The following is a 14,447-nucleotide window of genomic DNA, read 5'->3' on the forward strand; positions in this document are numbered from 1 at the left end:
CACGGTGCCCGGGGCTGGCGGCCGTCGCGCAGGCACCTCTGCCCTCAAGGAAGAACCTTTGGGAGGATTTGGAAACCTTGGAAATAAGAAACAGCACGAACTAAGTGGGAAACTCCTTAAAAAGCAGCTTTCACGGATGTGAAGTTTGTTACTTTAGCATATTATTTAAATTTGGATTGGTCATTAGGTGATTATAATCGGTACACCAGTGTGAATGTGCAGTGTATTGAGGCGGTAATTACAAATTTAATAACTGCGCATTCTTGGAAGTATTACGGATGCTTGTGTCAAACGCGGGCACAGACCGCCAACCTCGGAGCAATCTAATGTCTTCATCGTCAGTACCTTATGAGAAGCAGACAAAACTTGAGACTAGGATAGTAAACCAAGAGTTATGTTTTCTGGCCTTAGGCTCCTCCACAGTGTCGAGCGGATGGCAGAAGTGCTCATTTTCAGAGAACGATGCTGCGGAAAAGCACCCCTACACTCACCGACTGGAACTTAGGCTGTATAAATCTGTGTCTAATAAGTCTGGTGGTCTGAGTCATCCCTGAGCCCGAGCACCTCCGCCACTCGGGCAGCTGCCTTTTTATTGTTTCCCGGGTCTTCGGGATGCTGACGTTTCCCCTACTTGAGATAAGACTCTCCGCTCCCTCACATATTCTCCTGCTGTTCTCTGTAGGATCTCGTCTACTGGTACGATTGAAGTGCTTTCGAACAAATCGGTGTCTTTCATAGGCCAAAGAAAGGAGGTTCGTTTGGTGTGTTATAAATAGTGTTTCTCAATCTCTGAGTCAGGCATACTTTTGCGAATATGATAAAGGCCATCTAGATGTTATATATGTGTACTCATAACATCTGATGTATAGCTTTACATGGACCCTGTGAAGCGTATCTATGGAGTTCCTGCAGGATCAGTGAACTCCAGTTTAAAACCCTTGCTGTAGAAAATGAAAGAACCTGAACCATGCAAGAAACAAGGAACCACAAGATGTTGCTGTAGGCAGGATTCATTTAGCATCATCCCAGGTTACCTTCCTGGACCAAATACCTATTTTCTGGGTCTATAATACTCAAGAATGCCATTCTAGAATCAGTTCCTATGGTCCTGCTTATTCTGTCGTCCAGATTCAACCATCTACTCTCTGTGGAATCTCGAACATAACACTTCGCCCCCCTGAGTTTCAGTTTTTCATCTATACAACGGGGATTACAAGCAGATCGACATCGTTGGTGGATATGAGGATTAAAAGAGAGAAGACACAGAAAATGTTTCGGACAGTGCCTAGCTGTTGTCGGTGTTCGATGAATGCGAGCTAGGCTAGATCAAGTAGAAACACAACTCTGCCCTTGAATCTTAGAGCTGACAAGATAGCATAAATTCTCTGGTGACTGAAATTTTCCAATTTCTTAATAAAGTCATTCGCCTTGCTTTTCTCTGTGCTTTGTAAGAGGAACTGCACTTAGATTCTCCAAAACAGTTGATTTGATCTGGCCCATTTGGTAAGGAATGTCTGACAAAAGTGCACCGTCTGATTCAGATGTAGTGATTGCTGTAGAAATTGGCTGTAGACTCTTCAGGGACTTCTGCAGTTGAACTGAGAAGACATCCTCATCAAGTACAGTGCTGCTAACACTTCTGGGTGCTTTAAGACTCTCGACTACTACTGTTTCTTAAAGAGCCTCTTTGTTTTTTAGAAAACTCTCCAAGGAGATTAATACTCCACCCCATGGAGTTTTACTACAGACTTTCGCTGTCAGTATTTTATTCTTTATGTCCTGTTTTTTCTTGACTCATCTTAATGACAACGGCGACAGTATGAGCTTCTGCCTGTTGGATGACTTCTTTTCCTCTCCTTTGGCTCTTTTGGGAATTATCTGGCTTCACGTTATCACTAAAAGGCGGTGTGGGACAGACACGGCTTCAAACCCCGGCTCTCTCCTTTACTAGCGCTAGACCCATTAGGAAATCTTGATGCCTCTCCGCGCCTCCATTTTTTCTCAACTTTGAAACAAGGACGTTAGATCATCTCGAAGGCTCTTGCATCTTTAAAACGTTGTCATCTTAGGAAGCAAGGATCCAACACGAAATGCCCCTTCCCCTGGTCACATGTGGGTTCTTGTCCATTTGTGATTCCTGGTGCTGTTGTCCCATGACTGGCACTGTGGGTGAGCAAAACACTCTTGCCTCTCCCTATCCTCTGTCGGGTAACACGTACTTCCTAACCTATGTGTTTTGCCACGTGGCTGGTTTTCTCCTCCTTCTGGTTGTGCTTCCAGTTCTCGAATCTCTCTCTGCTCCCGTGTGTCCATCCGTCTGCAGTGCTCTGCCGATGCTTCCTTGCACACATTCCATTACCCATTCATATCTCTCGCTAAAAGAGGCTTGCTCAAAGAATGCTGCTGGGCAAATGGTACGATGGTCTTAGTAATTTGAAAACTTCCTGCGGTCCGTGTTTTCCATTATTGACAACGGGGTTCCAGAAGAATATATGGCTCTGGCGAGAGTTTGGTCAATTTTTTCCTCCTCTTCTGGTGTCACCTGCGTACTAATGAAGCCATTGAGCGTGCTTTGTATGCGGCGGCTTGCACCTCCGTTGGCTCAGGGGTCCTGATGGGCACCTCTTTGTGGTGATGCTGATGTTTCAGAGTCCGCAGTGGCAGCAGCTTCACAGCTGTATGCAGAACACCAGGAAGCTTGCGTGCTTCTTCCTCGTCCTGGGCATCTTCTCCCGCATTTTAAAAATGTCTGAAAAGCACTTCCCAGGTTCAGTTCTTTAACTAGAATTTGGGAATGTGTCTTTCAAGGAACAATTCCGCGGGTGACTTCCAGCATGCAGAAGTTTCTGTGTGCCGGAAGTTAGCCTGACTGTTTTGCAAGAGCAAAAGCCAGTGGAACTAAACAGTGCAGTGGGGATAACTCCAGGCTAGCTGGAGACACCTTTCCAGGCATCCAGCCTCTCTTCCTTTCTCCGAAGCTAGGTAGGGAATTGTATGACACAACCTCAGATTACAAGGAATTCATGTGTGGCAGGCTGTAGGAACCAGGCAGCTGAAAATCAGAATTCGGGCGCATTTAGATTCCTGTTTTTCACTTTTCTGGCTGCTTTCCAGGCATTAAGATCGCAGGACCAGGAGGAATTGGATTTCTATATCTTTCTCATTTCAAAACCTCTACATCTTCCCTAACTCTCCTCTGTCTTGGGGCTTTTTGACCAGCACATGCCATATTATTAGTCTCTCAAGGAGTTGATAAATATCGCCGTCCTTGTCCATTTCAGACCCACTCCACTGAGAGATGGTCAGGAGGAGTGAAACTTTTATTGACAATAGAAGTCAATGAAAGAAAACCCACAACAAAGCAGGCACAGATACTTCCTTCTTCCTCTCTGGGAGTCCGAAGTGATCTCTTGTCTGATGGTTCTGCTCCGTTGTTTGTTCTTGAGTTTTAGGAAATAGAAGACCTTAGCTATATTAGACAGTAGAGAAGACAACCAACCATTCTATTGCTTGATGGGCTATAAGTCACAATACAAGTCACTGTCATCTCTCATCATCCCCTAAAAATTCATAATGGCCTGTTCAAACTATTTTTAGAGAAAAAGCAGATTTCAGCATTGACATTCTGCCCCAGCCTTTACCTCTTCAAAGGAGACCAGCACACATGAAACAGTCAGAAAACAATACAACCCGCCTGGCGTTGGCTGTAAGTGCAACAGAGTGATAGAGAATCAATCAGTAAATATTTATTGAGCATCCTTTATTGAGTTACCAACCATGCAAGGCAGAGCAGAAGACAGGGCCCTGCCCTCAGTTTGATTATGGTCTATTTGAGGAAGCAAGCCATAATATGAAACAACGGGTCTGATGCCTTATGAAATATAATGTCGTGGTCAGCCATGCAGCACAGACACTGTAGAAATTTGGAAGGAAGAAACTTCCCTGATGGGTAGAATGGTAGGCATTTTAAGGCTCGAGCTGGAAGGAGAGGGTAGCTATGCGGAAGACAAAACGATACGGCAAAAGCACAGAGGTTCCACAGCGCACCCGCCCATGAAAGCAGTCCAACTAAACCAGGTGGAGTGAGAATCAGAGCTGAGAAAGTCAGGTGGGGAGAGTACCCAGGAGGCTTTGAAAGCCTTGGCAGAGTGTGGATTGCAACTGTGGACCGCAGAGAATCCGTGGCGGTCTTCACAAGGGAAGTGATAGGTTGAACGCAACGTTTCATGAGGACTAGCCAGGCAGCCACCCTTGGGATAGATGGGAGAGGCAAGAACGTGGAGGCAGGGAATACAGGCAAAAATACTGTTGTGGCTGACCAGGGGCAGGTGCTCAGGAGCTGAGCTATGGAGGTGGGAGAGGCTATGGAGACAGGACTGATGTTACAGACATTGCTAAGGGGAATTGATAACACTTGCTGACTGACTTCATCTAAAGGGGAAGGACAAAGGCTATACATCCAGAAGGATTCTAAAGTGTTTGGTCTGGCGGTCTTCAAGAGGGTCAGGAGACCTGATTGGGAGGAAGATGAGTCTGCGTTTATTCCTGCTCAGTTTTAGGTGACAGTGGGACAGCTAATGAAAATGTTCAGCAGGCAGCTGGAAATGCAAAAGCCTGAGCTGTAGCCCTGTGTACTTTGGGAGAATTGAATCACTCAGATGTGTTGAGGGAGAAGTGAGGAAACTCACACGGGTCAGAAAAGTAGGAGATGAGGTGAAATTCACAGAGAGGGTGGCCAGGAGAGCGAGGGGCACTTTGGAATAGCCATAGGGAGGATGAAAGCTGCGGGTGGGTGGGGGGAGCTGAGGAAAAGGAAACGCACTGGGCCAGATGTGCAGAGTTCTGTGACTCCCTGCATCTTGCCACGCCTTGCCTTCTCAGGGTCAGACAGAGGCACCGGAGTGGGACAGTGGACAGGCTGAAGAGGAGGAGGATAAGGGGAATCTGGAGAGGATAAATGGGACCCAGGAGAGCATCACATTGTCTCTAGGGCATGGCACTGCGGGAGAGGGAAGAGGGCAGATTGTTGGCATTACAGATTGAGGCATAAAACGTAAGGGAGGTGGTGATCCCTTCATGGTGATGGAGGGGACAGGCAAGAAGGGGAGGCCACTCAGGTGTCGCTGCATCCCAGAGATGTCTGTGAACCATGGGTGGCTCCCTAATACTGGCTTGCTTTACCTTCGCTCCAGGACACTGTGAAGGAAAGCCCTGCTTCCCACCCTCCAGACTCTAGCTAGTAGAAGTTTCCAGAGACTGAGGTCCGGCAGTTGGTGGGGGGAGAGGGGTTTGCTCGTTGGAACTTGATCTGATCCACTTGAACTGTTGGCTCAAAGCCCCTGATTCACTTCAGGGATGGTTTTTTTTATCATTTAAAATTTTTTAAATTCTTTATTCATTTTTGAGAGAGAGAGACAGCGACACCGAGTGTGAGCGGGTAAGGAACAGAGAGAGAGGGAGACAGAATCCGAAGTGGGATCCAGGCTCTGAGCTGTCAGCACAGAGCCTGAGGCGGGGCTTGAACTCATGAACCACAAGATCATGACCTGAGCCAAAGTCGGACGCTCAACCCACTGAGCCACCCAAGCGCCCCATATCATTTAAATGCCATAAACACTAAGAGCAAAGTAACCCACTGGATGCCTCCCCCACCCCCACTCTCCACACCTGCCAGGCCCAGCACCTGCAGCTCCACTGAGAGAGGACAAGAAATACCCATCGGGCCCAGAATGGGTGGGGGTGGGGGTACCCTCCAAGTCTGAAGGAAAGATGGGGTGTTAGAGAGGTGCGGGGTGAACAAGATGATAGAGGTCCATTTGGCTACTGGAGAGACCACAGCTGAGTATCTTGCTGGGGAGGAGGAATAAAAGCAGGTCACCCCCCCAACCCTTCTCCATCTGGGTTTGGGCAACAAAGGGACACAAGCAAAGGCGAACACGTAGGCACACGAACGCACACAGAGACACACAAAGTGCTGGAAACAGCAGAGGTGCATGGCCGATCATAGGACAGACGTTAGCTAACGGGCTTCAACGCGTGTAAGGGCGCACGCGGACCTGCTCATTCAGCTCTTCTGCCACATGTCTGCTCCCTCCTTGCCAAGAGCGTCCTTCCCATGGAGTACCCTGGTGGGAGCAGAGGCAGGCCTCTCCCTTCCAGGCCTCACCCCTTCCCCTTTGTGTCTTTCTAGGTCGTGACATGGCGAGCACCACCCTGCCTGGTTACCCCCCTCACGTGCCCCCCACTGGCCAGGGAAGCTACCCCACCTCCACCCTGGCAGGAATGGTGCCTGGTAGGTGACAATGGTGCAGCTGCCTCGTTTAGATGGGGGTGACTACGCTGTGGGTGAGCTGCTGAGTCGGCTGTAGTCTGAGGCTGGGGGTGGGGGGAGACCCAACGTCCCCTCCCCCCAAGCCTTTTCTGTTCCATCCCTCTCTCTCCCTAGAGGCTGCAGTTGGTCCCTCGTCCTCCCTCAGGAGCAACCCAGGGAGGGAGTTGGCCGAAGGGGCTCTTGTGTGCACCCCACCGTATGCCAGGGCCCCTCCACGGCGCCCACCCAGCGGAGCCTGTGCCCTGGCTCCTCTCTCCGTGCCCCAGCCCACCCCAGCCAGCTGACACTGCTTGGAAGGGCCTGCCCTGGTTTCCATGGAAACTTGGAGCCCAGAACCATTTCCAGGGGCATTGTCAGTCACTCAGACAAAGCCACCCTGGTCCACACCAACCCGCAGGGAAAACCAGTGTGAACTGACCCCACCCCAGGGAGAGGAGGGAGCTAGTCCCTAAGGAAAGAGGAACAGAAGACAGGCTATGGCAGGATCCAGAGAGACTCTGGCTTCAGAGAGACAAGCTAGAGAACCACGTCTCCTCAGAGGTACCGGGCCCTCGTTGCTCCTGGGAGGAGTTGGGTCTGGACTGTGTGGATCGGAGAGGCAGAGGCCGGATTTAGGGACTGAGGACTGTAGCTGGAGATTGTGCTCTTTCCAACCTCCCATCCCAGATTGGGAGCCTGGCTTGAAGCCAGAGAGAGCTGAAGCTTCTGTTCGTATACACACCAAAAAAACCCTCTTATCTCCAAGAGGGTGAGACTCGCTGGGCCTGCAGTCCACTCCTGCTGGTTGCCCTCTTGTGTGTCCCTTCCCTGACACACAACCCTCACGGTGGGGGAGGATAGAAGAGGGTGACTGGCCCCACTCCTGGACGTGCATCCAGGGGCGGCCCTGGGGAGGCAGAGCGTGGGGGGAAGGGCAGTGGCAAAGAGGAAGACTGCCCCGGGGTGCTGTACCCCCATAGGGGCTGAAGGGAGTTAGAGGAACTGGCTAAGGAAAGCTGGGAGGTGTAGGTGAGGGGATTCCTGGCCAGATCTGGAGGGGCGTGGGTAGGAGTGTTGGGGACAAGGAGATTCTTCTGGGAAGGTCCCAGCAGTGAGCAGGTGGAGGCTGGAGAAGGTCTTAGAGAGGTGGGGGTGAGGGAGGGGGGAAGCCTGCAAGGAGGTGGGGATGAGGGGAGCCGCAGAGAGCTCATGGTGGCAAGGGGGGAGTCGTTAAACAGAATCTAGTGCTGATGAGGAAATTACACTTGTTTCATTAGCGATGGGGAAGGAGATAGCTCAGTTCCTCTTGGTCACAGTTGAGCTCAGAAGCTCATTATCCTGCTGCACGCATGCTTTCCCTCCTCGTCAATAAACAGGCTTTCCAGTGGCTGCATCCCCCACCCCCACCCCAGCTCCCTCTCGGAGAGGGGCCCCTTCTCCTCTACTTAACCCGCGGTTAGGGATCACTGTAAACAGTCTGGGGTCATCACACAGGAGAAAGGGCGAGGGGGAAACCCGGAGGCCTGGCCTTTCTCCCGCGGAGGGAGGGAAGCAGCTTCCGTCCGCTCCCAGCCCACGGGGCCCTCCGCTAACCGCTCGCGGACCGGCGGGCTGTCCCCCTGCTTCCCACCGCTTCCTTCTGCTGCGTGGCCCGCCTATCGAATCTCTCCAGGGAAAGGCGGGAGGGGGGGGGCGGTGTTTCCCAGCAGAAACCCCCACCCCTTGCATTGGCACCGTGCTGAGATGCCATTCTCAGGACTATCTGGGACAAAGTGTCCCGAGGGCCTTTCTTCGCCACCCTCCCCGGCTTCCATCCCGTGGGGGCTACGATTCCTAGAACCAGAGTATCCACTAAAAAGGCCCTAGACCCCAACGCAGCGGGGTAGGCGCGCCTGGACCCGGAACAAACCCTCCCTGGGTGACCCAGAGCGCCTCCGCGTTGGAGCCCCGAGCCCCCAGGCCCATGTGCGAGGCCGGTCGGTGCTTCTGCACCCGCCCCACCCCCCACCCCCCCGCAACGGGCTCTCCCCACGCAGACCCAGTGGATTGCTCTGCCTCTGTCCTGCCCGCCGCACCTGCACCTCGGGCCCGGGGGAGGCCGCTGGCGGGGCACGTCGGGTCCGCCCGGGCGTTGCGCTGGTCTGATCCCCACTCCCCAACCCTCCCGCAGGGAGCGAGTTCTCCGGCAACCCGTACAGCCACCCCCAGTACACGGCCTACAACGAGGCTTGGAGATTCAGCAACCCCGCCTTACTAAGTGAGTACGCCACCTGGCTGGCCGGCGGCTCAGCGCGTCAGCCCGCGGGCAGGCTTGGCCGGGCTGCTTCCGGACGCCGGTCTCGCTCCCCTCGACCCGCCCTTCGGGTGCCGGGCGGGCAGGCTCTGTTAGTGCAGCACTGAGGCCCCGGGATCCCTAGAGGACGCCCGCGCCTCCCGTCCCTTCCCTCCCTTCCTCTCCCTTCCCGGGGGTTAGAAGGCTCTGCGCCGCCCCCACCCTCGGCCCCCCTGGAAAGTCCCCAGTCGGGCGGCGGCGGTCACCCATTGATCGGGCCCCTCTCCCATCGGTGAATGAAGCTCTCATGGGGGCAACCGGCCCAGCAGCCCAGCCGAGGTCTCCCTTGCCCCCATCCCGCCAGACCCCAGCCCCGGGGAGGTCTTTGCTTTTCTTTCCTTTTTTGTTCTCCTGTTTGTCCTCTCACCCAGCCCATTCTTCTCCTGTGTTAACTTCCAGGTTCCCCTTATTATTATAGTGCCGCCCCCCGGGGCTCCGCCCCTGCCGCTGCTGCCGCTGCCTATGACCGCCACTAGTTACCGCGGGGACCACATCAAGCTTCAGGCCGACAGCTTCGGCCTCCACATCGTCCCCGTCTGACCGCCCACCCCGGAGGGAGGGAGGACCGACGCGACGCGATGCCTCCCGGCCACCGCCCCAGCCCCACCCCCACCCCAGGAACCCTGCAGCCCTTCACACCACCCCGTCGAAGGCCGGACAGGACGGGTGGAGCCGCGGGCGGGACCCTCAGGCCCGGGCCCGCCGCCCCCAACCCCGCCCGCCGCCCCTCCCCGCCTGCCTGGACTGCGCGGCGTCGAGAGGAGGGCGCGACCCAGCTCGCCCCGACTTGGCCCGAGCCGGCCCCGGAGCGGACCAGCCACACTGCGGGACCCTGGCCGGGCCCGCCGCCACGCGCGGGGGACACGTTTCTGTGACACACAATCAGCGCGGACTGCAGCGCGGCCCAGCCCCGGAGCAGCCCGCGTCGGACGCTCCGGCGCCTGGAGGCTTCGCTGGAGGGACTGGGCGAAGGAAATTAAGAACAAAACGATTTTTCTGCAGAAGGAGGAAGAGCCCCCTGCCGAACCCTCGGGGAAAAGTCCTTACGCTCGCGCCAGCCGGACTGCCCCCACCTTCCGAGTGTGCCCTACCCCAGAAGGCGGAAAGGAATGGCGTGGGGTCCGGGCTCTTGGGACGGGGGTTGGGGTCATCAGGTCTTTCCGAAGTTGGGACCCAAGGCACGCAGGCCCCAGCAGCGCGCACCCACCGAGCCCTACTCTTGGCTCTACCCTATTCCACCTGAACTGCCTGGTTCCCCAGGGCACGCCTACTAGTGACCAGACTCTCGGCCCCATCTCGCCCCTACCTCAGCGTCTCTTCCATCTGCGGCCCTCCCATTCTTCCCCCCTGCCTGTCCTTTTCCCACCCCACGACTCTGCACCTCTCCTTCCTAACTCCTCGCCCCTGCGGAGGCTCCCCAGTGCCCGCTGCAGGACCAGTTTCCGTAGGCCGCGGGCACTGGTCTTCCCGGGTAGTTCCTGGACGTCCCCTCCCCCGACACAGACTCGCGATCTGCCGGTGGTAGGAGCCGGTTCTGAGCCGGCGTCTGAGCTGCGGCGGGGTGGGGGTGAGGGCCGCCCGCCCCATCCCCACCCCCACCCCCACCCCCAGCCTCCTCCTCCGGCAGGAACTGAACAGAACCGCGAAAAGTCTACATTTAATATGATGGTCTTTCCAAAAAGGAGAAGCAAAACAAAACAGAAACCCAACAGGCTGCTGCTTTGTAAAAAGACGGTGTGTGTCGTGTGAAGGCGAACCCCGATGTATATAAGCCCGCCCCTCCGCCCCGCCCCGCCCGGTAGAGTCCCCGCTGCCCGCCCGCCCTGCCTGTAGATACGCCCCTCTGTCTGTGCTGTGAGAGTCGCCGCTCGCTGGGGGGGAGGGGGGGACACAGCTACACGCCTACTAAAGCACAGCACGTCCCGGGGGAGGGGGGCATTTTTTATGTTACAAAAAAAAAAATTACGAAAGAAAAGAAATCTCTATGCAAAACGACGAACATGGTCCTGTGGACTCCTCTCGCCTCTGTTTCGTTGGCTATTTCTCTGTAATTCCGTGTTTTCGCTCTCCTCGTCTCTCTCCTCCGCATCTCTCCCCCTCTCTCCATCTCTCTCGTCCCCGCCTCTCTCCCCCTCTGTCTCTGTCTCTGTCTCTGTCTCCGCCCCTCCCTCGGCCTCTCCCCCCAGCCCCGGCCCGGCCGCCTAGCCCTCGCCGGCTAGCCCCGAGGTGGCCCCCCGACCCCAGCCCCGGGCTCGCCCCTCCGGCCGTGCCCCGCGCGCCCTGGGCCGCCCCGCCCCGTAGTTGCTCTCTCGGTAGCGGCGATGCGCCCTGCATGTCTCCTCACCCGTGGATCGTGACGACTCGAAATAACAGAAACAAAGTCAATAAAAGTGAAAATAAATAAATAAATAAATAAATAAAAATCCTTGAACAAATCCGAAAAGGCTTGGAGTCCTCGCCCAGATTATCTCTCTCCCCTTCGAGCCTTGTTATTTGAAAAGGAAAACGAGAAAAGAGAATAGTTGAAGGGAACTGCCGGCGCCCGGCCAGGCTCCAGTGGCCCGAGCGGGGCGGCGAGGGCGCTGAGGTTCAAACTCCGAGGCCCGGTCCTTCCCAGTCCTCGCGGAGCTGGCCTGGCCGGGCAGGGGCCCCAGACCCAGGACCCAGCCAAACCCTCGAGAGATCCCCGACAGCTCTGGTCTCCTTAGCCACTTTCAGCGCGTCGGTTCGTTTTCTTTTCTTTTTCTTTCTTTTCTTTTCTTCTTTTTTTTTTTTTTTTTTTTTGTGCACATGAGAAATAAATAATAATAATAAATAATAATAATAAATAATAATAATAATAATAAAATTTTGTATGGCACTCCCCATGGCTCCAGGTTTGTCTCTCCCTGTCTCTGGGACAGGCCTCCTCTCACACTGGTCGACCCCAAATACCTGACTCAGTGATCCTCCAACCGTGACCTCCCTGTCACCCCTTTGCCAAGACCCTTTCGTGATGGCTGAAATCCAGCAAAGGCCCAGATGAGTCCTCCCTTCAGTAGCTACCCCCACCGCCCGCCCCGCTCTGGGGGCAAGGAGTTTCGCTTTCCAAAACTTAGGTAACTTCGAGTTAGGCGTCTATACCAGGCCTATTTGGTCACCCCGATTGAGGGTTCAGGCTCTCGGAACGCAACGTCGGAGGCGCTCTACCCGTGGGTGGGGGTTGCCTGCTGTGCCCGCTCCTTCCTCCGCTCATCCCTCGGCCGCATTTTTATCCCCTGAGTCCACACAGCGACCGTGGAGGCCGCAGACGCCTGCCACGAGTTTCCTCGCCGGTCATTTGCTTCCAGGCCTGGACAGTGCCCAGACCCGCGGAGACTCAGGGAGAACTTGCCGCTCACCGGACCTCATGTGCCCTTGGCTTTGTCCCGGAGAGGGCGCTTAGGCGCTTCTGTCTGTGTGTCTGTCGGTGGCTTCTATTTATGTTTCCGTGGGTCTGTACGGCCCTGGGAGGGTCTGGTAGTGGAGAAGTAGGAGAACAGTTCGTTTTTTCGGACACTCTTACTGTTCTTGTCCGGGGAAGGATTTGTGCCTCCGTCCCTGTGTCTCTCTGTTCCTGCTTTGGGGAGGGATGGAGTGATTGTCCAGGATTGTCCAAGCTGCATCCGAGGTACTTGGAAGGGGTACCCCCTCTATCTCTCCAGCAACCTCCCAACTCCAGCCCTGCCACAAAGGCCACAGCTTCCACCTGGTCTCTCTGCTCGCAGAGACTTTCTTTCTCGGCCTTTAGACCCCAACTCTGCCTTTTCTCACTTGAAAGACTATTGAAACTCTGAGCTGCCAAGGACGGCAACCAAGGCCTGGAGGCAGACTAAGGAGTGACCTTCTCCCTTGGCTGGTATCTCCCGGACACCTCCTTCCCACCAGGATCCCAGGGGCCTTTCTTTCCCCCAGCCCATTTGCCCAGCTTCACCCACATCATGGGACTTCAGGAGGATATGAAGGATCCCCAACAAATCAGCAAGCCCCTAATCAAGGCTATCCCCTCTCTTGTCCCTCTCCACCTAGGTCTCCTCCCTATTCCCCATCTCAGCAAATGACAGTCCCGATTTTCCACCCTGCGCAGTGAGTCTCCTAGAAGAATGGTCTTCAGACTTCTTTGATCATACACATCTATTGGCAAAAAGAATTCTGAACGTGTACCCCCAATATAGGTATATTTCCTTATTTACAAATTCCGTAAATGTACTACCGGACTAACGTTATGAATTTCATAGCACGTAAAAAAAAGAAAAAGGGTGCGATTGGAATACATAGAAAGAGAAGTTCTAGTGTTCTCATCTCATGCCTAAATAGATTCTTTTGTACTTCCTGGAAAAGTTACACCCCACTTGGGAGATCCTGCTCGGAATCCATCAAGACCCAGGACATCCATCCAGCAGAACCCCTAGTTATTGCCTGATGCCCAGTGGGTGAGTTCCTGGAAATTCCTGAGTTGGCCCAGCCAATGCTGCTCTCATCATGTAGAAGGCTACCGGGCCCCCAGTACCTGGCTTTGCCTCCAGGTGCCCCTAGACTGGGAAACCTTCCCAGGGTTCATTAAATTAGAAGCCAGCCCTTACCTGGGTCCCACCAGAACCCCCTGCCTTCTATTCTATTCTGGTCACCTTCAGACAGCGAGGTTGGACAGCGAGGATCCCATTGTCTGCAGTGACCATCTTTGCCTAGAAGCTTTCACGTTGTGCCCCTCCTGAGGTACTGATTTCCGCTTGGAAATCTGAGGGGCCCCCAAGCAGTTCTGCCCTCTTTGGCCAGTTTCCTGTTCTAACTGCAGCCCCATTTACCCACCCCAAACACCAAGAGGGCCCATTCTCTAGTTTCAGTATCCCCCAGAACTCACCTAATTTTGACTTGGCAGGTCCTGTCCCTGCCCCACCCCACAGAGTTCCCAGCTGAGGTGCACCAAGTATGACAATTAGAAACAGATGAATAAAGGTGTCCTGGGTTGAAGGAACAGCGGGAGGAAAGACATAGAGGCATGGAAATATACCAGATAAAATGTGGCTGGAGAATCAGGTGCCTGGGGAGAGACGGGGGTGGGGTGGGGGGGGGGTGGTGGAGGGAGATGGCGGGAGATGAAGCGTAAAAGTAGTTGAGAGCCAGGATACTGTGCTGGAAAATGTCAAAATGGTATCCATCACCTACACGGCCCCTTTAGGGAAGCTGCCCCGCTCCCCGCCCCTCCTGCGCATGTAGACACCGTATTTGCACCAATGACTCTGCTACGTGAATTGGACTCTAGCACAAATCCAAGCCGAGCCAATCAGGACAGCACACAGGACGCGGGAGACAATGAGGACATTCCCCGTGGGGAGCAAAGCCCCGCGGAGGCCCTGAGGGGATTCCCCAGTCTTCCTCGTCTCCGTCTCCGTCTCCGTGGAGGACAGCTCCATTCTACCACTCAAGCCAAAGATTCACATCTTCCCTGACGCCCTCATCTTTCTCACTCCACTTCTGATCCACTGGCGCAATCAGACGGCTCTACCTTTAAAACAGACATGGAAGGGGCGCCTGGGTGGCGTAGTCGGTTAAGCGTCCGACTTCAGCCAGGTCACGATCTCGCGGTCCGTGAGTTCGAGCCCCGCGTCGGGCTCTGGGCTGATGGCTCAGAGCCTGGAGCCTGTTTCCGATTCTGTGTCTCCCTCTCTCTCTGCCCCTCCCCCGTTCATGCTCTGTCTCTCTCTGTCCCAAAAATAAATAAACGTTGAAAAAAAAAAATTTAAAAAAAAAAATAAAACAGACATGGAATTGGACCGCTTCGGACCA

General features: G+C 54.5%; 1 protein-coding gene across 7 annotated transcripts in view; it reads left to right on the forward strand.

Moving 5' to 3' along the window:
- The window catches only part of PAX2 (paired box 2), an 88,520-nt gene extending 79,337 nt beyond the window's left edge, over positions 1 to 9,183 (forward strand). For 4 of the 7 annotated variants that reach the window (XM_086680655.1, XM_086680656.1, XM_086680658.1 and 1 more), the window contains 3 exons: positions 6,191 to 6,292; positions 8,481 to 8,567; positions 9,042 to 9,183. In XM_086680655.1, coding sequence (XP_086536781.1) covers positions 6,191 to 6,292; positions 8,481 to 8,567; positions 9,042 to 9,118 — 266 coding nt within the window. In that variant the 3' untranslated portion in view covers positions 9,119 to 9,183. The remainder of the gene's footprint in view (positions 1 to 6,190; positions 6,293 to 8,480; positions 8,568 to 9,041) is intronic. The other 3 variants (XM_086680653.1, XM_086680654.1, XM_086680657.1) reach the window with 1 other exon arrangement.
- The last annotated feature ends 5,264 nt before the right edge of the window (positions 9,184 to 14,447 follow it).

Source organism: Puma concolor, chromosome D2, assembly GCF_028749965.1.
Source record: "Puma concolor isolate L17-30 chromosome D2, mPumCon1.1.hap2, whole genome shotgun sequence".
NCBI classification, from domain to species: Eukaryota; Metazoa; Chordata; class Mammalia; order Carnivora; family Felidae; genus Puma; species Puma concolor.